The sequence below is a fragment of the Aedes aegypti genome, chromosome 2 (assembly GCF_002204515.2).
Source record: "Aedes aegypti strain LVP_AGWG chromosome 2, AaegL5.0 Primary Assembly, whole genome shotgun sequence".
NCBI lineage: Eukaryota > Metazoa > Arthropoda > Insecta > Diptera > Culicidae > Aedes > Aedes aegypti.
This window is the reverse complement of record NC_035108.1, coordinates 255,371,485-255,397,360: the sequence shown is the minus strand read 5'-3', so window position 1 is coordinate 255,397,360 and position 25,876 is coordinate 255,371,485. Positions and strand designations below refer to the sequence as shown.

The window sequence follows — 25,876 nt, the reverse complement described above, 5'->3', positions numbered from 1 at the left end:
GAGCAAGGCATCAACACAGCCATGTGAGAGCACAGTTTTTGAACTATTCAACATTCCTTGATTTTTAATCATCGATGAAAGCAGTTCTGCACACCAGCAAACAAAGAATCAACTATCAGTTATAATCAATCACCTCCTAGATGCATTGACTGAATGGCTATACAGTCGTAAACGAAGCTTCATACTTCGTCACAGTCTATTCCACAGAGCACGTTTGGGACTCTGTAAACCTCTATCTATATAACCTAATCGTCGAAAGGATCTGCCTACCACCTTAGGTGGATACGTATTTCAACGACGATATTTCAAGAGTATCTTTCCGATATCTCGTTTTACCCATTAGCTGTTGTTTGGGCAGTTTCCGGTACGACTAAGAGTTCTACGTGCACATCTTTTACATCTACGATATTGTACGGAAAGCGCTCGCCACTCGTACAGAAGCTGGAACATTGATTGTAGTTCTCAGCCTGAGCCGGAATTCCGTATCTCAATATGGACGATGAAGAAAACGCTGCTTTTTGATCTGCTAAGGTTAGGCATGATTCTACGACGCCTTATCGCAGGAATAGTCGATGTGGCAGTTGAAGCTCAACCGGTCATCGGCGATCACGTCATGGTCTTCAGCCATGTGCGTTTCGATTATGTCGTTCAATTCCGCTGTCCGCATCACCATGGATAGCATTATTTTTCATAACTATACATCTCAATTTGTCCATATTGACTTTTGTGTCTAAGTAGAACGCAGAATTTTTAAGCTGCGCGTGCTCGATAGCATGAGAATTTCTAGAATCACAGATCTCCTTAAAGATTCTGAATCACGTTGAAGGCATCGATGCACGGGTAAGGCGAAGTAACCTGATACCATCCTTATACATTGTACCTTGATGGCTACAGCGTAGCGTCATGCCATAGCCAGACGTATTGCAGAGCTACATCTTCGTTTGGCGATACTTCTCCAGTTGCCTCGAACGTTTAGGGTCGCAAGGTCCTCTTCCGCTGCGTAAAGCTCGCGTACCTCTAATTGATTCCGAATATTATTATTTCTTCCCACATTCGCACTAAGTGATCAACCCACTGAATTCTTTCGTATTTTACACGCTTGATAATATTCGCATTTTTGTACACTTGATACAACTCGTGATTCATGCGTCTGCGCCACACACCATTTCGAGTAAAAAAATTCTTCAACAACTTCAAACACATCCCCATCAAACACTACCTCAGCACCTACACAACCAAGCCTGACTTTATTTCTACCTGCAATCATGTACTTCATGTTGGTAGAATTAATGGTCAGGCCTATCCTCGCTGTCTCCCTTTTCAGAGGCACGAAGGCCTCTTCCACTGATCTGCGATCGATTCCAATTAGGTCTATACCGTCCGCATAGCTAAGGAGCATGTGCCACCTTGTGAAAATAGTGCCATTTCTCTGCACGCCAGATCTCCTAATAGCACCCTCGAGTGCAATGTTGAACAGTAAATTCGAATGTGCGTCTCCCTGCTTCAATCCGTCTCACATCACGAACGAGGTTGACACCTCGTCTGCGATCCGAACACTTGATTTCGAACCATCCAGCGTAGCACGTATCAGCCTTATTAGTTTCGGTGGGTCCGCAGCTTGATCGTCATCATCAATGTTCATCATGTTCCTCGCTACATTTCCATTTTCACCGTTCATCAATTGCTGAAAGTGCTCCTTCCACCTGGCAGCCACCGCCGTTTTATCGGTCAGCAAATTCCCTACTTGATCATTGCACATGGCGGGCACTGGTACGCTATTGTGCCGCGCATCATTGACCGTTGCATAGAATCTCCGCACATCATTCCGATTCATGCTTTCTTGAGCTTCAGCTACCACACTTTCTTCGTGCTGCCTTTTCTTTCTGCGGGGGATTCGCTTTTCTTCGGCACTCACTGCCCTGTACCGCTCTCTGTTCTGTCGAATACCGACCACAAGCATACGGCTTCTGACGACATTCTTCATATCTGTCACTCTCTGGCACTCTTCATCGAACCAGTCGTATCGTCTTCGTCGTTGACCAGTGCCAACCACTTCCCGCGCCGTTGTTGTCACAGTTTCGTGGATAGGGTCCCACAGGCTGTCGACGTCTCCAGTAACGTTGATTTTTCCTTACTGCTGGTCTAGCTGCTGGCGGTACTGTGCAGCTACCCCATCAGTCGACAAGCGTTGTATATTGAAGTGCAGCGTTCTGTTTGTTCTGGAACTCGTGACGCTGGATAACCGCGCCCGAATTTTAGCTACAACGAGATAATGATCCGAGTCGATATTAGGGCCTCGGATGTCCTGACGTTCATGCATCTGAGAAATGTCGCCCATCAACCAGCACATGGTCTATTTGTGAGCAGGCGTCGCCACTCGGGTATCGCCAGGTGTGTTTGCGGATATTCTTCCGTACAAAGTAGGTACTGCTGATTGCCATCCCTCTAGCAGCAGCGAAGATTACTAGCTGCAGGCCATTATCATTGGTAACGGAATGGAGGCTTTTCGTTCCAATTACGGATCGGAAGAATTTCTTTCCCGATTTGCGCATTTGCGCTGCCGGTGACTATCTTGACATCTTGTTTTGGGCACTCTCCGTAGGCCTAATCCGGGCTCTCATAGAACTCATCCTTCATGTCATCGGGCTTATCGTTTGTTGGTGAATATATGCTGATCAGGCTGTAGAGTTGCCCTTCATTCTCAACACACATATTCGGTCGCTTATCGGTTTCCACCAAATAATTCGCTTCAACTGCTTCCCAATCACTATGAAGCCAACTCCACGTTCTGCTCTGTCGCCACCGCTGGTAGTAGATGTGGTACTTGAATGAGGTGTTGGCGATGGGGTCCAACGCTCGGAATTCACGTTCTCCGGTTCTCGACCAGCGTATTTCCTGAATAGCTGCCATGTTCACGCCGACATTCCGCAATTCACGAGCCAGGAGCCCAACACGCGCGGGTTCATTCAAAGTTCTCACGTTCCAAGATCCAACTTTCCAATCGTTGTCCTTTATTCGTTGCCGAGTCTATTGCCGTAAAATCAATGCGTTTGCTCTACTTTTGCCTTTCTTGGTTGGTGATGAATCTTAGATAGGCCACCTAACCAGGGTTGCGCTACCTACATCGTGCTAGAGGCGCTGTCTCCTCAGTGCTGACACGATACAGCATTGTCCGTTTGTTCTTTACATGATGACCACGGTCATAGCCATCACAACCATCCATCTATATCAGGGCTTTGAACCTGTAGCTAGTGTAGAGGAGTATCTAGTTAAATAACACAAAACCAGTGCAAATGCCATCCAAAGGACCATCGAGGTAGCCATGAGAATCATCGTTTACTATGGTTCTCTAACACGATATCCAGATACGGAATATCGAGTAATTGAGAGTTGAACGTATAAACTAAGAAGTGTATTGGAGACTTCAGAATAACTCTGAGGTCAAAACTTACTAGTACGGTAAAAAAGAGGTTTCATAGCCGTGGCTGTCTTTTAAAATTCTAAGAAGTAAAATAAAGAAAAATCGTAATGTAATCATCGTACAGCTCAAAATACAACCAGATAAAAGCGTTGGAGTTGGCAGACAATTCCGATTATGACACCTGTTTCCTTCGAAATACAATCCAGTCAGATTGTGACACCTTTCTGCCTTCAGCATCCTAAACATACATCCCGCTCTCGTAGCCATTTCTGCGAATCTCTTTAATCAGTACATTTTTATCAACTCCTGTGCGTCTGTGTGGTGCGTCACAATAATGCTGGCGCAAACCGAGTGCTGGCTTCCGGAGCCAGTTTCGTCGTAAAATTCAAACGAAAATATGGCAGCAAGATAGGTTGGTACAGGTGCACCGTTTTGTGTTCGCTGCGGCACAAGATGGGGGTAAAACTTGCCCCGGAGCGATGAGAGTTTTATGGCGCAGTCACTTTACGACGAACGGAGTCATAAGTGAGAAACACAAAAAAGTCTTAGGAAAGTCGACCCACCCCAACCGCTCCAAGGCGCAGATGACAGATAGCAGGCAACCAGTTTGAGTCGATTTTTGTTTTTGCGACTTTTGCCTCAAATTCAGTTAAAGGTTCAGTTTTGCGATTTTGCTTATTTTCAATAAAAAATTACACAACAAAAATTGGAATAATGTAAATGTGGCTCGAGTGCACATAAGTATAATATAGGTATCGTTTTTAAAAAATATGTTAGACAAGGCGGTTGAGCAGCTGCGGGACAAATACTAGAAAAAAATATTTTCACAACATTACAATTGATTCAGTGATGCTTTCATTGAATGATCCAGTTCTTCTTCTAGGATTTTTTCTTCGGACATTTTTTTCACCAATTATTTTTCTGCATCCGAAATTGTCGCATAAGACTGGGATTCCTCATTACATTCTATAAGGAAATGTTCCGAGTATTTTTGGAGCAATTTTGTAGAGTGTGATCAGTGAATTGTAAAAGAAATTTTTCGGAAGTTTCTAGAGAAATTTTTAAACAAACCAGGAAACATTTATAAAGGAAATCCTACGGTCATCTGTAATTGAACTTCTGTAGAAATTCCTGATAAACACTTGTAGGTTCTTTTGAAAAGTTACGCGAGAATTATTCCTCACTTTATAAAGCAACTTTGAAATGCAACTATCAGTTTCATAGTTAAGCTCTGCCCTAGATGTTTCAAACATCTAAATGATAACCTACAATAATTAAACCACTCTTCTTCTACAAACTAGAATCACCAAAGTAAATCAATTTTTAATGCGTAGGTCCACAAAACAGCTGTTTCGTACCACAACCAGTTCAATCATGTGGAATTAATTAAATGACAGAAATAATCCTCCTCTCGCACATCACTCGAGCGGAATGGTGCATTAAGCCTTTCATTAAACAAATGGCCTCATTAGATAATAGTTGAAGCAACTAGTTTTGCCCCAATGAACGCATAGAATTTCTTTGTCAACACATCGCCATTCGATTCTAAATTTTGTCTAGTCCGAATTCCCTTGCTTCATTTTGCACTAATCCGTCCATAATTGGGATTAAGTTCCTTAACCGTCCTTTATTCGGTGCATAATTGGCTACAAGATATTTTTGCACTAGGTGAAACGGTAGCCGAAGCGGTATACACATAGCTATTCAACGAGGTTCGTAGGTTCAAAATTATAGAAGAATTTCAAAATTAGAGAAGAATTTCTTCGTGCTTGCCACACGATGTATCAATGCTAAAATAATCAATAGGTAAAGAAAGCTCTCAATTAATAACTGTAGAAGTGCTCATGAGAACACTAAGCTGAGAAGCAGGCTTTGTCCCAGTTGGGACATTACGTCAGAAAAGAAGAGAGAAGAGAAGACAGTTCTCGTCAAACTGAATTACGCGGCTTATAGTGATTTTCCCCTCCCGTGAGTCCAAAGCGGGATTTAAAATCAAACAATTGATCCACAGCTCAACTCTTTACCGGACTTGCTCGCACAGAATGCTGCTGAAACAGCGAATCTCTCACTCGCCTTAGCGCTTCTTTGCGATGACTATGAGATGTTCAACGGAAGATGAAATTAAATTAAGCGAACAATGATTACCTGGGAATTACATGCCTCCTGATTGTAAGATTTCCCATCTCTCCTCGAGAGTGAGTGGCAGCCATTTAAATCACTTTTCTCCGAATTGCGGAGTGGGCTGATCTATTTATTTTGGGACTGGTTGAAAAAATTGTTTAAAGCCAAAACACTACGCTTGCTAACAACTAGTTAGATTCATCTAATGCTCCGATATTATGACCGCTTGACCGGACGCGACGGTCTTTATGGCTCTCGTAAAAGGGCGTAATAACCTGCCAGAAAATCGCAGCGCTTACATAAGTTGGGCTTTAAATTCGGACGACCAAATGACCCAGCGGCGCACTATGGACCACAAATCTAAATTTTGCTTCGAATCATTAGAATGCATTTAAAAAAAAAAGACACGGACACCGTCTTCAGCCATTAGCTGCACAGACTGTAACCTAACACTAGACAACGGACAAGCATGCTCCAATGGTACAGCTGAGAAAATTTCTGACGGAAAGTTGCAATGGTTGCAGCGGGAATCGAACCCACACCCCATGGCACGATGCGCTCATTGCCTGACGACACTAACCGCACGGCCACGAAGCCCACAAATTTAATCAGGAATAATTGTAGAAGCGGCCTTCCTTAGCCGAGCTGATAGAGTATGCGGCTACAAAGCAAAGCCATGCTGAATGTGTCTGGGTTCGATTCCCGGTCGGTTCAGGATCTTTTCGTAAAAGGAAATTTCCTCGACTTGATGCTCTATGAGCAGGCGTACCTGCCACACGATACACGAATGCGAAAATGGTCACTTTGGCACAGAAAGCTCTCAGTTAATAACTGTGGAACGCACTTGTTTAACTCTTTTTTCTTGCTCGGGCCAAACACCACCGAGTAATTGCTCATGGCTGAGACGACGAACTCCACCTGCTGGTGGCGAGAGAATTGAAAATTAAAGCGCCTTTTGTGTTTGCTCTGGCTTTGCGATGATGATGATGATGGGCTCGGGTGGTAGTTAGTTTGATGCTGTAAGGGGTAATCTCCTAGGTGCTGCCAGATAGACCTGGTGGCTTGTTCATAAGAGCATAGTTATTTAAAGCTGGAGCAAAAGTTTATGGTGGGAATTGTAGGGCGATTTGATCAAACGTTGCGTAAGGGAGTGTCAAAAAATGGTAGTATTGTTAACGAGATCGTTTAGGCAGTGACCTTTGGTAAGGGGATGCAATTTGGGGATTGCTCAACATTTACGCTTAGTAAGAGGCAGCGCGAGTTTCTGTACTTCAAAAATTACTCTACGAAATTTCTAGATTACAATACCACATGAAGTCTCATAGCACTTCATGTTCAATCTAGCTAAGGGATACTGGTCACCTGCAGCAATAGAAAGGAATCGACAATGGTTGAGGTTATACTGACAGGAACAAAATCTTCACTGTACGGCAAACCCTCTCAAATTCCTATCAATATTACGTAAAGATAGCATGAACCGGAATGATATGCGGAGATTGTAGGCAATTTACTTCGCCTCACCCGTGCATAGATGCCTCCAATGTTATTCAGAATCTTTAAAGGGATCTGTAGTACCGGTTTTTCAACTTCAGCATAATAAACGTGCACAGCCCTTATTCCGGAAGCACTGAGGATGATAAAGACGCATTTTACGCGCAGCTCGAACGCGAGTACGACAGCTACCCAAGCCATGACGTCAAAATCATCATAGGAGATCTAAACGCTCAGGTTGGCCAGGAAGAGGAATTCAGACCGACTATAGGAAAGTTCAGCGCCCAGCGGCTGACGAACGAAAACGGCTTACTTTTGCCTCAAATTCAGTTAAAGGTTCAGTTTTGCGATTTTGCTTATTTTCAATAAAAAATTACACAACAAAAATTGGAATAATGTAAATGTGGCTCGAGTGCACATAAGTATAATATAGGTATCGTTTTTAAAAAATATGTTAGACAAGGCGGTTGAGCAGCTGCGGGACAAATACTAGAAAAAAATATTTTCACAACATTACAATTGATTCAGTGATGCTTTCATTGAATGATCCAGTTCTTCTTCTAGGATTTTTTCTTCGGACATTTTTTTCACCAATTATTTTTCTGCATCCGAAATTGTCGCATAAGACTGGGATTCCTCATTACATTCTATAAGGAAATGTTCCGAGTATTTTTGGAGCAATTTTGTAGAGTGTGATCAGTGAATTGTAAAAGAAATTTTTCGGAAGTTTCTAGAGAAATTTTTAAACAAACCAGGAAACATTTATAAAGGAAATCCTACGGTCATCTGTAATTGAACTTCTGTAGAAATTCCTGATAAACACTTGTAGGTTCTTTTGAAAAGTTACGCGAGAATTATTCCTCACTTTATAAAGCAACTTTGAAATGCAACTATCAGTTTCATAGTTAAGCTCTGCCCTAGATGTTTCAAACATCTAAATGATAACCTACAATAATTAAACCACTCTTCTTCTACAAACTAGAATCACCAAAGTAAATCAATTTTTAATGCGTAGGTCCACAAAACAGCTGTTTCGTACCACAACCGTGGTAATTCCGGCTGTTTGGGCACGTCAGGAGTTAATCATCAATGTTAACTTCCTTTTCCCGATCAGCCTAGATAGCCGTGTAGTGTCGGTAGCGGTTGTTTCAACTGGCTAAGAATTAACACTACGGACTGCCTGTTCCGGTGGTAAAAGTCCACCTCACAGGTGACCTCTAATTCATGCGGCTTTAAGCTTACCGTGCCTAAGAATGAATGGTTAGGGGGGTCTAAATAAAACCTAACCGCAAACGGAGCCTGTGGAGTACCAGGGCGCCCTCTACAGTAATATGCCTTTCCTGTGCTACCCGGAGCAATGGTACAGGTGACCTTGTGTTTCTCCGAGATAATCGGCTGCTCTTCTTCAGTCTCAAGCCTGAGGCTAAATAAGGGTGGGATTATTAATACGTTGTAAGTTAGTTTAAAATTTCCACCTCTATGGTTTCGCATTATGCGTATTACACAGTGTAGTCTGTGCTTTTCGCCTTTGGCGACTTTTAAGAGATACCGATCTGGTTTTCTCGCTGCTGGTCTTTTTCGTTCTGAGATTGCGAAAAGCTTAATCCTGCCTAGTTTGGGTAGTGGCTACGGTTAGGATAGCTTAGTTAGACCAATCTTCAGCATAAAATATCAGCAACGATTAATCTTTGTAGACTAATGCAAATGGTACAGTTCAAATGGCGCAAAAACCTTACTTTTGTGAACTTTTTTCTAGGTAACCTTGTGGATCCAGTTTTTGTTACTTTCATAAACATGAAATGGCAAACTCGCGTGCCATACCTCGTGCATGCGTGCTCGTAAATAGCGCTGACGTTGCTACACTCATTTCTGAGTTAACAACCAGAGATGTATGTGCTGTCACAATTGATATTTCTGTTGGTGACCTCAATAGGAAATACGTCTTTCGTTTTGTAGTGTATTTACCACATGATGAATCATCCGCAATGGATGATTTCAAACGAGTTGTTCACTGCCTATGAAAAGGCCTTCTGCTGATTTGTGGGTAGTGATGCTGATACTCATCACATCATCTGCAGCAGCTCAGATATTAATTTGAGAAGCTCCAGTCTGATGGAATGCTCAAGTAGTTCAAATCTTGGATTACTTATTTTAGGGAATCGCCCAACCTTCATGGTATCTGTTAGAGAAGAAGTGTTAGACATAATGCTCTGCTTGAACAGAATCAGTCACGAGTTGACGAATTGTCATGTATCAGATGATAAATCATTATCTGATCATCGCTACATTTCTATATGAACATATGAATGTAAATTTGCAGACTTTGCATTTTTTATACTCCACAAACTGGAAATTGGTTGTGACCAAATTCTATGAATTCTCTCCGTCCATTGGAAATCCTAGTGATTTGAATGTTTCCATTTCCGGTGAATTGGGACACAATTGTCCTTGATTCGAGTGAAACCCACAATTGCTTGTCACTTTGTTACTCACAACTCCCTTTGCGGGACTAGTTGACGTCTGGCTATTTGTAAAGGAATATGTCAGATAGTCAGGCTGCTTTTAAAAGCTCTTGCTTAGGCCAACTCAAGGTCTAAGCTTGTTATCGCACGTCGAACTCAATTTGAGGAACTGAATTCAGTGAACTCTGTTAAACTTATATGGATCCTTGCTATTCTTCCATTGCTGGGAATGAATTGGCTTATGAATTAGCTCGCAATGGAGCATCGCATGACTTCATTGGCTCTCAGGCAGCTATTCCAATTTCGATGTGCTGGGTGAAGCTTCAGAAATTCTTGGGCGGCAACTCAGCACAAGCAATATTGGAATAATTTTGAGTCATGTCGTCAAACAAAATTGTACATTACTGAGCCATCCCAAAGGTGGCTAAGTATTTAACAAATCTGTCAAAGCAGAATTGCAGTCTCTTGGTAACAACCTTGACTGGCCACTGCCGACTCAACTATCACATGGCAAATATTCAGTGTGCTGATACATTTTTTGTGTGATAGTTGTGATTCCGATTATGGAACTTCTTATCATCTGATATGTAACTATCCAATCTTCGCGTAATTGCGATTCCAATTACTTGGTTAACACTTATTAAGTGAAACTGATTTCAGAAACCTGAATCTTTAGGACATTCTGTTATTCTTAACCCGCTGTGGTAATGAGCTATAGGCTCTCTTTACGTTCATGCGTTTTTGCAGTGTCCTTTTCAGGGCGCTGTTCGAACCCATTGTGGTATGGAGCTACATGCTCTCAATTCGCTTATGCGATTTTCCTCTTCAAGGGACCCCACTCCTATTTCCTCCCATCTTTCCCTTCCCTTTCCTCTCCCTTCGGGTAGATGATGAAATAGGCTCAAATATGGCGATGGCACAAATCTTCCAAATGGCGGGGAACGTGCCTCTGGAGCCGGCCTTCTGATACCAGTTCTTCTTCTAGGATTTTTTCTTCGGACATTTTTTTCACCAATTATTTTTCTGCATCCGAAATTGTCGCATAAGACTGGGATTCCTCATTACATTCTATAAGGAAATGTTCCGAGTATTTTTGGAGCAATTTTGTAGAGTGTGATCAGTGAATTGTAAAAGAAATTTTTCGGAAGTTTCTAGAGAAATTTTTAAACAAACCAGGAAACATTTATAAAGGAAATCCTACGGTCATCTGTAATTGAACTTCTGTAGAAATTCCTGATAAACACTTGTAGGTTCTTTTGAAAAGTTACGCGAGAATTATTCCTCACTTTATAAAGCAACTTTGAAATGCAACTATCAGTTTCATAGTTAAGCTCTGCCCTAGATGTTTCAAACATCTAAATGATAACCTACAATAATTAAACCACTCTTCTTCTACAAACTAGAATCACCAAAGTAAATCAATTTTTAATGCGTAGGTCCACAAAACAGCTGTTTCGTACCACAACCAGTTCAATCATGTGGAATTAATTAAATGACAGAAATAATCCTCCTCTCGCACATCACTCGAGCGGAATGGTGCATTAAGCCTTTCATTAAACAAATGGCCTCATTAGATAATAGTTGAAGCAACTAGTTTTGCCCCAATGAACGCATAGAATTTCTTTGTCAACACATCGCCATTCGATTCTAAATTTTGTCTAGTCCGAATTCCCTTGCTTCATTTTGCACTAATCCGTCCATAATTGGGATTAAGTTCCTTAACCGTCCTTTATTCGGTGCATAATTGGCTACAAGATATTTTTGCACTAGGTGAAACGGTAGCCGAAGCGGTATACACATAGCTATTCAACGAGGTTCGTAGGTTCAAAATTATAGAAGAATTTCAAAATTAGAGAAGAATTTCTTCGTGCTTGCCACACGATGTATCAATGCTAAAATAATCAATAGGTAAAGAAAGCTCTCAATTAATAACTGTAGAAGTGCTCATGAGAACACTAAGCTGAGAAGCAGGCTTTGTCCCAGTTGGGACATTACGTCAGAAAAGAAGAGAGAAGAGAAGACAGTTCTCGTCAAACTGAATTACGCGGCTTATAGTGATTTTCCCCTCCCGTGAGTCCAAAGCGGGATTTAAAATCAAACAATTGATCCACAGCTCAACTCTTTACCGGACTTGCTCGCACAGAATGCTGCTGAAACAGCGAATCTCTCACTCGCCTTAGCGCTTCTTTGCGATGACTATGAGATGTTCAACGGAAGATGAAATTAAATTAAGCGAACAATGATTACCTGGGAATTACATGCCTCCTGATTGTAAGATTTCCCATCTCTCCTCGAGAGTGAGTGGCAGCCATTTAAATCACTTTTCTCCGAATTGCGGAGTGGGCTGATCTATTTATTTTGGGACTGGTTTAAAAAATTGTTTAAAGCCAAAACACTACGCTTGCTAACAACTAGTTAGATTCATCTAATGCTCCGATATTATGACCGCTTGACCGGACGCGACGGTCTTTATGGCTCTCGTAAAAGGGCGTAATAACCTGCCAGAAAATCGCAGCGCTTACATAAGTTGGGCTTTAAATTCGGACGACCAAATGACCCAGCGGCGCACTATGGACCACAAATCTAAATTTTGCTTCGAATCATTAGAATGCATTTAAAAAAAAAAGACACGGACACCGTCTTCAGCCATTAGCTGCACAGACTGTAACCTAACACTAGACAACGGACAAGCATGCTCCAATGGTACAGCTGAGAAAATTTCTGACGGAAAGTTGCAATGGTTGCAGCGGGAATCGAACCCACACCCCATGGCACGATGCGCTCATTGCCTGACGACACTAACCGCACGGCCACGAAGCCCACAAATTTAATCAGGAATAATTGTAGAAGCGGCCTTCCTTAGCCGAGCTGATAGAGTATGCGGCTACAAAGCAAAGCCATGCTGAATGTGTCTGGGTTCGATTCCCGGTCGGTTCAGGATCTTTTCGTAAAAGGAAATTTCCTCGACTTGATGCTCTATGAGCAGGCGTACCTGCCACACGATACACGAATGCGAAAATGGTCACTTTGGCACAGAAAGCTCTCAGTTAATAACTGTGGAACGCACTTGTTTAACTCTTTTTTCTTGCTCGGGCCAAACACCACCGAGTAATTGCTCATGGCTGAGACGACGAACTCCACCTGCTGGTGGCGAGAGAATTGAAAATTAAAGCGCCTTTTGTGTTTGCTCTGGCTTTGCGATGATGATGATGATGGGCTCGGGTGGTAGTTAGTTTGATGCTGTAAGGGGTAATCTCCTAGGTGCTGCCAGATAGACCTGGTGGCTTGTTCATAAGAGCATAGTTATTTAAAGCTGGAGCAAAAGTTTATGGTGGGAATTGTAGGGCGATTTGATCAAACGTTGCGTAAGGGAGTGTCAAAAAATGGTAGTATTGTTAACGAGATCGTTTAGGCAGTGACCTTTGGTAAGGGGATGCAATTTGGGGATTGCTCAACATTTACGCTTAGTAAGAGGCAGCGCGAGTTTCTGTACTTCAAAAATTACTCTACGAAATTTCTAGATTACAATACCACATGAAGTCTCATAGCACTTCATGTTCAATCTAGCTAAGGGATACTGGTCACCTGCAGCAATAGAAAGGAATCGACAATGGTTGAGGTTATACTGACAGGAACAAAATCTTCACTGTACGGCAAACCCTCTCAAATTCCTATCAATATTACGTAAAGATAGCATGAACCGGAATGATATGCGGAGATTGTAGGCAATTTACTTCGCCTCACCCGTGCATAGATGCCTCCAATGTTATTCAGAATCTTTAAAGGGATCTGTAGTACCGGTTTTTCAACTTCAGCATAATAAACGTGCACAGCCCTTATTCCGGAAGCACTGAGGATGATAAAGACGCATTTTACGCGCAGCTCGAACGCGAGTACGACAGCTACCCAAGCCATGACGTCAAAATCATCATAGGAGATCTAAACGCTCAGGTTGGCCAGGAAGAGGAATTCAGACCGACTATAGGAAAGTTCAGCGCCCAGCGGCTGACGAACGAAAACGGCTTACCACTAATTGATTTCGCCGCCTTAAAGAATATGTCCAATCGTATCACTTACTGCACACACAGTCTTCCATACTGATACACCTGGAGACCACCACAGCAGACAGAATCACAAATCGACCATCGTTCTGATTGATGGACGGCATTTCTCCAACATTATCGACGTAAGGACCTATCGTGGCGCTACCATCGACTCTGACCACTAACTGCGCCCAAAACTCTCTGTCGTTAACAACTTACGGTACCGACGGCCGCCCCGGTATGACCTAGAGCGGCTCAAGTAACCGGATGTCGCAGCGGCATACGCGCAGCATTACCGGAAGAGGGTGAGCTGGATGAAGCCCCTCTTGAGGACTGCTGGAGAACAGTGAAAGCAGCCATCAACAATGCAACTAAAAGCAACGTCGGGTACGTAGGACGGAGTCGACAGAACGATTGATTCGACGAGGAATGTAGGCAGATTCTGGAGGAGAAGAATGCAAAGGTCATGCTGCAGCAAGGGACCCAGTGGAGCGTTATAGATGGAAGCGGCAACAGAAGACCCGCCTCTTTCGGGAGAAAAAAAAAACCCCGCCTGGAGGAGACGGAGTGCGAGGAGATGGAACACCTGTGTCGGTCTCAAGAAACACGTAAGTCTATCAGAAGCTCAACGCATCCCGCAACGGCTTCGTGCCGCGAGCCAAGATGTGTAGGGATAAGGATGGGAGCATTTTGACGGACGAGCGTGAGGTGATCGAAAGGTGAAAGCCGCACTTCGACGAACACCTGAATGGTGCCTAAATCACAGGCAATGAAGGACGGGACAACGGAGGAAATGCCTTCGTCAGTACTGCGGAGAATGGAAACCAACCAGCTCCCACTTTGAGGGAGGTTAAGGATGCCATTCATCAGCTCAAGAACTATAAAGCTGCTGGTAAGGATGGTATCGGAGCTGAACAGATGGGCTCGGAGAGGCTGGTCATTTGTCGCCATTGGCTGATAGGCACAATCTGGGAAACAGAGCAGCTACCGGAGAAGTGGAAGGAAGGGGTTATATGCTCCATCTACAAGAAAGGCGACAAGTTAGATTGTGAGAACTTTTGAGTGATCACCATTCTAAATGCGGCCTACAAAATATTATCCCAGTTCATCTTCCGTCGTCCGCCACCTGTAGTAAACGAGTTGGTGGGTAGTTATCAAGCCAGCTTTGTAGACGGCCGATCGACAACGGACCAGATCTTTACTGTACGGCAAATCCTCCAAAAATGTCGTGAATACCAGGTCCCAACGCATCACCTTTTCATCGATTTCAAGGCGCCATACGATAGTATCGACCGCGTAGAGCTATGGAAAATCATGGACGAGAACAGCTTTCCCGAGAAGCTCACAAGACTGATAAGAGCGACGATGGAGAGTGTGCAAAATTGTGTGAAGATTTCAGGCGAACATTCCAGTTCGTTTAGATCCCGCCGGGGACTATGACAAGGTGATGGACTTTCGTGCCTGTTGTAGTCTTCCGACCGGAATCTCTGGACCGACATCGGCATCCAATTTTTCAACTTAAGGAGTTCGAGTTGTAGCGATTTGGCAGAAACTTGCCGCAGAGTAACGAAGCTTAGTCAGCAAGGACAGAAGCGACCAGTAAAAGATGTGCATGGCACAGGTCTGATGACGGCCGTTAGCGTAGAACGCGTAAAGGTACCGGCAGATGTGCATACAACTGCTTATGGGTAAAACGAGATATCGGAAAGACACTGCTGAAATGTCGTCGGTCAAGGGTGATGGAAAAGAGAAATGTCACACGCAGCAATTGTAGCAAGAAACAGTACTGGTCAGAACAGTAGCCTCCACCTCGAAGTAATACCAAGAAAAGTTCAGGGGGATCTGCTGTAGACTCGATGGTAAACGTCAGTCAATAGAAATGGTAGAGAACCTTTGGATAGCTCCACAATCTACGTATCCACTTAAGGAGGTAGGTAGATTCTTCCGAGGATTAGGAAATAATGACTGAGGCTAGATCATACCATTTTAGTGTGTATCCTTGCATTTCAATAACGATCCTTTGATTCCAGTGTGGATCGTTGGAGTTAAGTGTAGATTCTGAAATTGTAATATGGATCGCAGAATTTCATTGCGGAACTTGGGATTCCAATGTGGATTCTAGTGTGGATTCTGGAACTACAGTCTGATTCCTGATATTTCAGTGTGGATAATTTAATTACAATGTGAAACATGTGATTCTAGTATGAATTGAAGAAACATCCTTGAAGATCCTTGGATTGTAGTGTGGATCGCAGGATTTCAATGTAGACCAGTGTGTATCCCAGAATTTCAGCGTGGATTCTGGTATTTCTTTGTTCCATTGTGAATCCTGGGATTGTAGTGTAGATTGTACTATTTCAAAATGGATCCTGGGACTGTGATGTGGATAGTAGGGTGACAATGTGGATTTTGGTATTCCAATGTGGCTCCTAGTATTCCTGTGTGGATTTTGGGATCCCCGTGTAGACCCTGGGATTCCAGTGTGGATCTTGGTATTACAGTGTGAATCCTGAGATTACGACCTGGATTCTGGTATGTTAGTGTGATAACAGTGTAAATCTTAAAATTAAAGAATGGATTTGGGGATGTCATTATGGATTCTGGGATTGCAGTGTAGATCCTGAGGTTTCGTATGATTTCGATACACATCGATGTAGATGGGATTGTTGTGTGAAACGCAGGATTTCAGCTGATTTGTTTTTTTTTTTTTTGGATCCTGATGTTACAGTATGGATCTTGGTATTCCAATATTGATCCTAGGATTATTGCATTGATCGTGAAGTTCCGAGTGTGGATCCTCGGATTTAAGGGTCTTACGATTCCAGTATGCATCCTGGTGTTCTAATGTGGATCCTGGGATTTTATTGTGGATGTTGGTATTCCAGTATAGATGCTGAACTTCCAAAGTAGATCCTGGGATACCAATGCGCATTTTGATATTTCAGCGTGAATCCTAGGTTTTCAGTGTGCATATAGGGATTCCAGTGTGAATCCTAGCACTTAAGTATGAATCTTTGGAAACCAACGTGGATTCAGCGATTCCAATGTGGATCCTGGGGTCTCAATTTGCATTCTGGTGTTGCAGTATGGATGCTGGTATTCCAGTTTGAATTTTAAGACTGTAGCGTAGATCATGGGATTCCAATGTAGATCCTTGGATTCAAGTATTTATCCTGAGTATGTGGTGTGGGCGCTAGTATTGCAGTGTGGATCGTAAGAATTCATTGTGCAAGCTGGGTCTCTAGTGTGTATCCTGAACCTCCAGTGAGAATCTTAGAACTCCAGTGTGGACCTTGAGGCTCCAGTGCGAATCTAAGGATTGCAATGTAAATGCAGGAATTCCAGTGTGCAGTGGGCTTTGGAATTCCAGTGGGAATCCTGGGATTCCAGTTCTGGTGTTCCAGTGTGGATTCTGGTATACCCCTGTGAATGGTAAAATAGTTATCGTAGAATTCCTGTGAGAAACCTGGGCTTTCAGTGGCAATACTGTGAGAGTTATGGTGAAATACTGTGCAAATATAATGAAAATGCTGCAGAAATAGTAAGCAATTCATTTGAAAATATATTGAGAATATTACTGGAATCCTGGGGTTCTTGTAAATCTCTTGTGGAAATCTTCTCTCAAAATTGTATCCGAACTAATCGTTATTATTTTGAAGAAAATTGTACCCGAATATATTAGAAAGTAAAGTACCCCGGGGCAAGTGAGAATCTGGGGTAAGTGGGGCGTTTCGTCATAGCTCAACTAGGAAAAGTTTTTCATGGGGGTATTCTTCTAGAAAGTTGAAGATACAATGACAAGGAATGTATTTAGTACTAAACATATTGTTATTTTTATTACCACGTGGTTCATGTAACAGTTGTCAGTTCAGCTCCATTTTCAACTTGCATGACAAATTGTGACACGTTTCACGTCTTGCATTGACTCGCAAAAAATAAATGTGTTTTATTTCCATCAGTAAGCTATAATTTTTAGTATTATTACAAGCTGCTAACGATAAACCAGTATTTTGTTTTCATTTCATATGAAATTTTCGATGGTCTATCTTACCCCAAAATATATTTGTACCTGGGGTAAGTGGGACCTATCAAAACAAAAACCAGAATCAAAACTTTTCGTACACGTTTCATACATTTTGCTAGAGAGTAGCACTGAAACATTCAAACAAATGATTTTTATCAAAAAAGATCAACCTCAAATTACGTAATTGCATAAGAGGGAGAAGAAAAGTGTTATTATCTTTATTTTTTAATTATTATTTTTATTTTTGAAATACGACTTCAAAATTGAACAAACGCACAGCTGAAATTTAAAATGCATCATGAGAACGATTACTTTTCTATGTTATTTGAACTTTATTTGTTATTTCTACCAAATTAAGTAGTGATGGAAAACAATTTCATCCCATAAGGTGGTTTTCTGCCATGCATATAAATAATAATTAACATATTTATAATTTTGTCAATTATTGATTGTTTATGTGCTACATTTTAATTAACAACTTATAAATGATATATTTTGAACATGTTTAATTCCTCTTTACGCTTTTATTGAGGAATTTTCAGTTAATATTAAATGTAAGGTGGCATACTATTAAATAAAGGGTTTCTTCATAAAACGTAACGTATTTTATGGTTGATCCCTTATGTACATCAAACATGTACTTGAAATTAGAAATCTATGACTTATCAATCCTATTATTGTAATGGTGGACTTACTGATGTGGATTGACGCATGAAACTGGATGTGTCCCACTTGTCCCGCTTAGCGAGGTAACTGCGTCCATTGGCTGATTCTAAAACTTTCTTCCAAGGTTTTCACAATTTCGAAATTATTCGATTAGTTTCATGCACACACCAACAAATATGTTGCCAAAACGTGATTGTGTTGTTGGATTTGAAAAATATTGACATTTGAAAATTTTATTGACCAATTTGTTTGAACTATCGTTTTTTTCGTTCCCACTTGCCCCGCGGTACCTTAATTAAGTTAAAGCACTTTCAGCTAAGTAAAATCGCAAAATTTAAGATTTACATAATCAGCTTCCAGCTCGTTAACCTTTCGCTGAGATCACGTCAGCAGCGCAATTATCCCATCAAGAGAGCCACGACACCACAAATGCGAAATCCCTGAATTGACCCTCTTTCGGTGGCAGTTAGCCTCAGGAAACCACAAAAATAACATTCCCAAAAAATGACCACTCTGTCACTCGACAGATTGGTACGCCGAGACAGCTTTTCTTCGACCGACCGCTCGCCCGCCCAAAACGTGACTCGTGCTTGAATTAAAATCATGCCGGCGAAACAAAACAAAACAAAAAAGTAAGCCCCCCAGAACCCCGTGATACCTCGGCGCGATACACACGGCAAGCCAGCCGAGAGAAAAACCCCCACACCATTCAATTACCACTCGTGCACTGGACTAGACCTTAATTTAACGGACAATCTAAATATTTGTTTGGTTTCCTCTTTGCTTCCTCCAAGTGAGCGAAAAAAAAAACGCTCTTGCCGCTTTTTGAGTGCCACCCCCCTCCCCTCAATCGGCGCATACTCATTGTGCACGTGGAAGACCACCTATTGAAGACGGTCCAGGATGGGCCCCAAAAAACAAAACGCTAAGAAGTCCATCCTCCGGTGCTGCTGCTGCTGCTGTTGCGTCTCCAGTGTGCGGTTCGATCACTGCTTCTGTAGTTAGATGGATGGAAGCAGCAACAGCATCAGCGGGAAAAAAATTAATTGAAAATGCTTCTTGGCAAAATACACACAGACACAGGTTTACCGGCGGGCACACATAGCTCACGCTGCCCTGGGCCAGGGGTTTCCAACTAGCGCACGGATGGGCCGGATCAGTTTTGGATTTTGTTGGATTACTTAGGCAATCGGATGTCCAATATGTATTTCCTTGAAATGACATTTTTGATGATATTCACCAATAGCTCCTCTAAAAATACTTTCAACACTTTCTGCATTAGGTATATCTTTAAAAATTCATCAGAGAGGCTGAGAGGATAAAATTATGAGGTTTGATTTATTTGTCTTCATAAGTCATCAAAATATCTTCACAAATTATCATATCATTTCTTCATATGATTCATACTCCTCAACATTTGGCAACCCCTGTCCAATGACTGGACCGTTCCTGCTCCAAATCCAGCTCATCATGCAAAGCGAGGGCCAGGGTGCCATAAACCTTCACCGGGCCAGGAGACGCTCTCGAGAGCTGATGGTAATGATGTGGATGACTTGGCGGAAATTTGCACTATCTGCTATCCGCCTTTTACCATCACGTCATTCCGGGAGGGCCATCCTTGTTCGCTGGCTTGTTTCTTTTTTGTATTCCACTTCGGAACTCCTTCCCCAAAACCCAATTAGGTGACTTTTTGCTGTGTAAAACGAGCAGCCTTGCGGATAAATGACTAGATGCACACAAGATGGCCTAGTTCTTCGAAGCCAAACCCGAAACGAAAGCGCATAAACAAAATACAGATCCGGCGAATGGGACTAATTAGTTCACTTGCACGTTCTGCTAATTTCGCGGGTGGTGTGAAGAATTTCTTAGTTTGGGCTAGAAATCACTTTGAAAAGAAAATTACACGTTGGAGCTTCAGTCGCAGTTGTAGAGGAAGACACTTAAAATAAATTTGAATTTTAAACTTGGATTTGAGTAAAATAATAATCGTCTTTATTCTAATCGTTTCAGATTTTCCCCGTGTCGAAATTGGGCCGGAGAATCCATTGAGCGTGGAGCGTGACCAAACTGCCAAGCTGGAGTGCAACGTCGATGCCAAGCCGAAACCGGAACGTGTGCAGTGGACCCGTAATGGCCGATTCATATCGTCGCATCCGGTGCACACTATCCATCGAGTGTCGCTTCAGGACGCCGGAAAGTATGCCTGCTCGGCTGACAATGGGCTCGGCAAAACTGGAGAGCAGGAAATTGTGCTGAACGTTCTGTATCCACCGATTGTCCAGGTCGAGTCTAAGACCAAAGAAGCCGAAGAGAAGGAAACCGTTCAGATCAAGTGTAACGTTACGGCTAATCCACCTCCGGTAACGATCGAGTGGTTGAAAGAGGGCGATCTGGATTTCAGAAGGAATGGGGATACCCTGACTTTGCGAGACGTACGGGCCGAAGATGCTGGAACATACATTTGCCGGGGCATAAACATCATGAAGCCTTACGGAGGAAAGACTTTGGAGCGTGAAGGAAATGCGTCGATCGCCCTTTTGGTTCGTCATCGTCCGGGTCAATCAACAATCACCCCAGAGAAACCCGTTGTTCACGTAGGTAATAGTGTAAGCTTGATGTGCAAAGCTGATCCTCCTGGCTGGCCGCTGGCTCAATACCGCTGGTATCGTGACGTCGGTGGTGAGGTTTCCACTACAGTCATCGCCCAAGGTGCCCAATATCTCATTCCAAAAGCTGGACTACAAAGCGAAGGTAAATACTACTGCCATGCTGGAAACGACCTTGGGAATGGAGGAATGGCCAGTGCAGTGCTGGAAGTTCATCAGCCACCACAATTCTTGTCTAAACTTCAGTCCAACATGATCCGTCGTGCTGGAGAAACTGACTTCACAGTCACGTGCAGCGCCAAAGGCAAACCAGAACCAACGATCACCTGGCTGAAGGACGATATCGAAATCACCCCCGATTTGCACATGTTCGAAACCAAAACCAACGTTGATAAGGGTCCGGACGGTATGGTCACAGTTCTAAGCATGCTCAAATTTGTCGGAAAAGTCCGCTCTAATGGAAACGATTTGATGCCTGGCGATCGCGGTCAGTACACTTGCTTGTACGAAAATGAAGTGAACAAGGCCAATTCCACCATGCATCTGAAGATTGAACACGAACCGATTGTCCTCCATCAGTACAACAAGGTGGCCAACGACATCAGGGAAACCGCTGAAGTCGTCTGCAAAGTTCAATCGTACCCCAAACCTGAATTCCAATGGCAATTCGGAACCAATCCTGCTCCAATTATCAACAACGAGCATTATGAAATCAGTGCAACCTCGGACAGCAACGATGTCTACACCAGCATTCTGAAGATCAACAATCTCCGACATCAAGACTACGGAGACTACCATTGCCGCGTATCCAATGCTCTCAACACCATCCACGTTCCAATCCGGTTGCAACCCAAAGGATCTCCCGAGAAACCAACCAAGCTGAAGCCGGTAGAATTAGGCCCTAATTTCGTGGTTCTGTCCTGGACTCCAGGTTTCGATGGAGGTCTTAGCAATACCAAATACTTTGTATCGTACCGCAAGATCGTGATTCCGAATGAAAGCTTGGTAACAGACGAATGTGCCGCTGTAGCAGCCAGCGGTGCCGAATGGATGGAGTTCGACTGCCGGCGGGAGGTTCCTTGCACGATCACTCCTCTCGATCACCACCAAAGCTACATGTTCAAGGTGAAAGCTCTCAACACCAAGGGAGTTTCGGAACACTCGAACGAAATCAGCGCTACTACGAAGGTAGAAAAGGTTCCAATCCCTCTGCATGCCTTGTTCGATCCCGAAACCCGCATCTTGGCAATGAACATCGGGACCACCTGTTTGTCGATGATTGCGATCGTTGAATCGGTCATCTATGGTGATACTCCTATGGCTGCTTGGCACATCATCGAAACGGTCGAGCTTGATGTGAACGGTCATGAGCCGACCTATGTGGAGCGAAAGATCGAGCATTTTGTTGCCAACCGCCGGAATAATGGACGATCGCTTGGAACGGGTCTGGAGGACATTCCGCTGCCTGCGCTGGAGGATGAGCTGAACCCAAGGGTTCGTGTCAAGCTCTGCTTGAAGATCAATCACGAATACTGCGGAGAATATGTGGAAGCTGATAGTAAGTTTTGAGTTGTCTTTGTGCTCATGTGAGATTTCTAAATGATTTTATCTGATTACAGTTGGTCCTTCGCTCATTACGGAAGCATCGTTCGTCGAACTGCCCACTCTCATCGCCATCGTAGTATCCTGTATCGTTGCTGGTCTATTCGCTGTACTGCTGTTGATGTTCTGCCGCTGCAAACGCAAGCAATCCAAGGAGTCGGCCAAGGCTAAGGAATACGATATCGATTCGATTCATCCATCAATTGTGGCGCAACAGAATCAGGCTCCTCCGCCGTACTACTCCGCTAGTAGCTTGGAGAACAAGGCTCTTGAGCATTCCATGGATCTGGCTATGGATCAGAACACGGCATTGTACGCTAGTCAGCAGACCTACGGCTACCATCAGCAGAATAACATGATGCCACAAGTCCAACAGAATGATTGTAAGTGTCCCATCTCAATTTCATTAGGCCTCGATTCTAAATTTACAATTTTCCTTATTCCTCTCAGGGTCCAACATGGGTTACGTGGAGAACTCGTACTCCAACTCGAATAACGGCGGAAGCGTAAACTCACAGGACTCGATCTGGCAACTGAAGATGTCGGCTGCGGCGTCCAACTCGGCAAACATGATTCCACAGCACAACTACATGGACCAACCGCTGCAACAGAACTACGGATACGATCCGATGACTCACGGTGGCTACGGAGCAGTCGATGACTACGCACCCTACCCGCATCTGATGACCACGGCCAGTCAACACGGAGGGGATGACTATCACCCGAACATGCGCACCAGCCAGAACCCGTCGCGACAGGACTACTGCAGCGATCCGTACGCTTCGGTGCACAAGCCCAAGAAGAGGATGGACCAGCATATGGGTAAGTGTCTTGCACTAGTCTATGGGTGAAATTTTGGGCGACCTTGTTCAACCCTGTTTGCCATCTCTTCACAGACTTTGTTGCCGAATCGCCGTATCACGATGTCAGCGGACTGCCCGATCCGTACATGGAGCAGGATGAGGTGAAATCACCCGGGCCCAACCAGCACCTCTCGATGAGCTACGACGACGCTTTGGCCCTGGAAAGTGGATACTCAACTCCGAACTCGCGCAACCGACGTGTCATACACGAAATCGTCGTGTAGGAACAGCGCCGGCGAAATCAAGCGAGTGCACAAGAAACAGGGACAACGAAAATCTACTTAAAAACATGGACATGCAACAAGGAAACGCTTGGAACCAAGACATTTATCAGAATCAGTAAACCCACGAGCAACGATTTTAAGCAAGACATACACACTCACAGAGAATAGTTCAAATTTTTTAATCGATAACCGGCAGTAATGGCTGAGTAGCGTCCAACCAAATCGATGTTGTTTTACAAACAGAATTGAATCATTGGAACGCTGCGAGCTACACTGCAAGAAAACGGGAGGGCAAATGCGAAAGTTTATATATTTAAAAATAACGATCGTCTGGACGAAACGGCTTCAGCCCAAGGGCTCTGTTTGATCTCAAATATCTCTTTCTGGTAAGTTTGACGTTTGCTTGACCATCGAACAAAAATGTAACCTTATTTTTCGCTTGTTACAGAGGCAATCGCTGGATGGTGCGGCCAAACTGTGATTGTAAATATAACCGTAAGCCTAAATAAGTTTAGCTCCAGTTATTTTTTGCAAGCTTTTTCCCGGAAGAAACGAATAGGAAAATTCTCACATTGCACTCGTTGATGCAATTTTTATCTGACAGCCTGCAAGCGATGGCAGCAAAGTGGTTGACCGGCTCCGTAGTGCGCGAAACCGAATGTGCCATTTAGTGTGTGTACGTGTCAAATCTCAGCAGAAACAAAACCGAATGACAGGATTGAATTTACTCAAGCATGTAAAACACGGGAGCAATTACGGAGGTATGAGATAAAACCACGCGCAGCTTGAAGGTGATAGTTTTGAATCTTGAAACGGAGGAAATAGTATGAGATTAAGGGTTCGAGAAACTTAGATTGCTACTTAAGGTTAAGATTAAACTCATCCAAGTCAAAAGGATGCGTTTTAAACGGTCGATTATAGCTGTACGTAGGATATTTAAGGCAAAATGGTGCCATTCACAATTCATTTCGAAGGGAGTTCTATCGACAGTGATAACTCGCTCGAAATGGGTTCTGATGAATCTTCCACCTAATTGTAGAAATACAAAGCCGTGACACATGACAATAATTATAATTCTATATATTATGTTCTAATTAAATATGTTCAAAGTATACATTCAGTTGATTTTGAAATTTCGTCAAGTGCGAAAAGAGAACACTTGTTGGTTAGAACATTTCACTTTGATCAATCCTTCCATCTAGCATTTTCCTTGAAAGAGGAGTGCAATCTTTTCTTCTGAAGAAAAGCTCATAACATCACTTGGCAGTAACGCAAGTAAATGTGTCCTCTTTGAACCGTATCTTCAGTGTACTTTACACTTTAAACTCCTCACGTCGTTTGTGTGAGATTAATTCAAACTTGTAAAATGTAAATTACCCTCCTCATCCTTCAACTCCTTGTAGTGTTAACGACTCTTCCCTCCGTAGATGTTACAAAAATATGCTCGTTTTTCTACTTTTAGTTTAAGTTGCTATTATATACGTTATAAACACACTCAAACACACCGATAAGGATAAGAGCGCTAGGCGAGAAATGAGTAATTAAAAACTTGTACATACCGAACACTCCACAAGCAGCGGAAACCGCCCTTAGATTCAATGTTGTAAAATGGAACGAAAGTGTTGCAGTTACAGTAGCACATCGTCTCCAACTCTCGCCCTTCACCCCACCTCCCACTCCAGTTGTAGAAAAGTCAACAGGCGCTAAACTAAAAAGGCTAATCGACGCAGAAAAGCTTTCCTTTTGCTTGGACGTGGGCGACGACTCCTTCCCCGGAGGGACAAGAACAAGCTCCGATTCCGGAAGCGAGAAAAGGCGACAAATGACTTCTTTACAATTTGGTGAGCGTCGGGACGCGAAACGGAAAAAACTGCAACTCCGTTATGCACATTCAAACACTCTCAGAAATGAGCAGAAATTATGAAAAAACAAAAACAGAACCGAGATAAGTTTCTGCGAACGAGCAATTTATTCAACATTAGTAGAGCAAAAGAAAAAAAAATTGAGCAAGAGAGCAAACGAAAGTTATATAGTTAACGATGAAAGCACAACGACGTCAGAACAAGCATCTCAGTATCAATTAGCGAAAACTTTGGCTCAAACAGCTGGTGACATAAAAGCAAATATATGATCTTACAATTGGAATCAGAAAGTACTTTTGCTGCTTAATTACCGCAAAGCTGCGAAGTTCTTTTTGATTTCACGTCGTCTGCGTCGAAGTTGTTGTAGCGACCGAAGGCATGTTGTGTAAATATATTGACTGAAACTATTTTTATTGCTATCAGCGGATCTACTTATTTTAGTACGATTTGTAAGTACACATTTTAGCTGTTAGGAGAACATTTTTGAAGGA

The 25,876-nt window shown here is 43.0% G+C and overlaps 1 protein-coding gene across 1 annotated transcript in view; it reads left to right on the top strand.

Moving 5' to 3' along the window:
* Nucleotides 1-25,593, top strand: part of LOC5564164 (hemicentin-1) — a 269,484-nt gene extending 243,891 nt beyond the window's left edge. Inside the window, exons 5-9 of the mRNA XM_021844820.1 lie at nucleotides 20,239-22,392; nucleotides 22,454-22,819; nucleotides 22,887-23,258; nucleotides 23,333-23,909; nucleotides 23,972-25,593. Of these exons, the coding sequence (XP_021700512.1) occupies nucleotides 20,239-22,392; nucleotides 22,454-22,819; nucleotides 22,887-23,258; nucleotides 23,333-23,523 (3,083 nt within the window). The 3' untranslated portion in view covers nucleotides 23,524-23,909; nucleotides 23,972-25,593. The remainder of the gene's footprint in view (nucleotides 1-20,238; nucleotides 22,393-22,453; nucleotides 22,820-22,886; nucleotides 23,259-23,332; nucleotides 23,910-23,971) is intronic.
* Nucleotides 25,594-25,876: the final 283 nt, after the last annotated feature.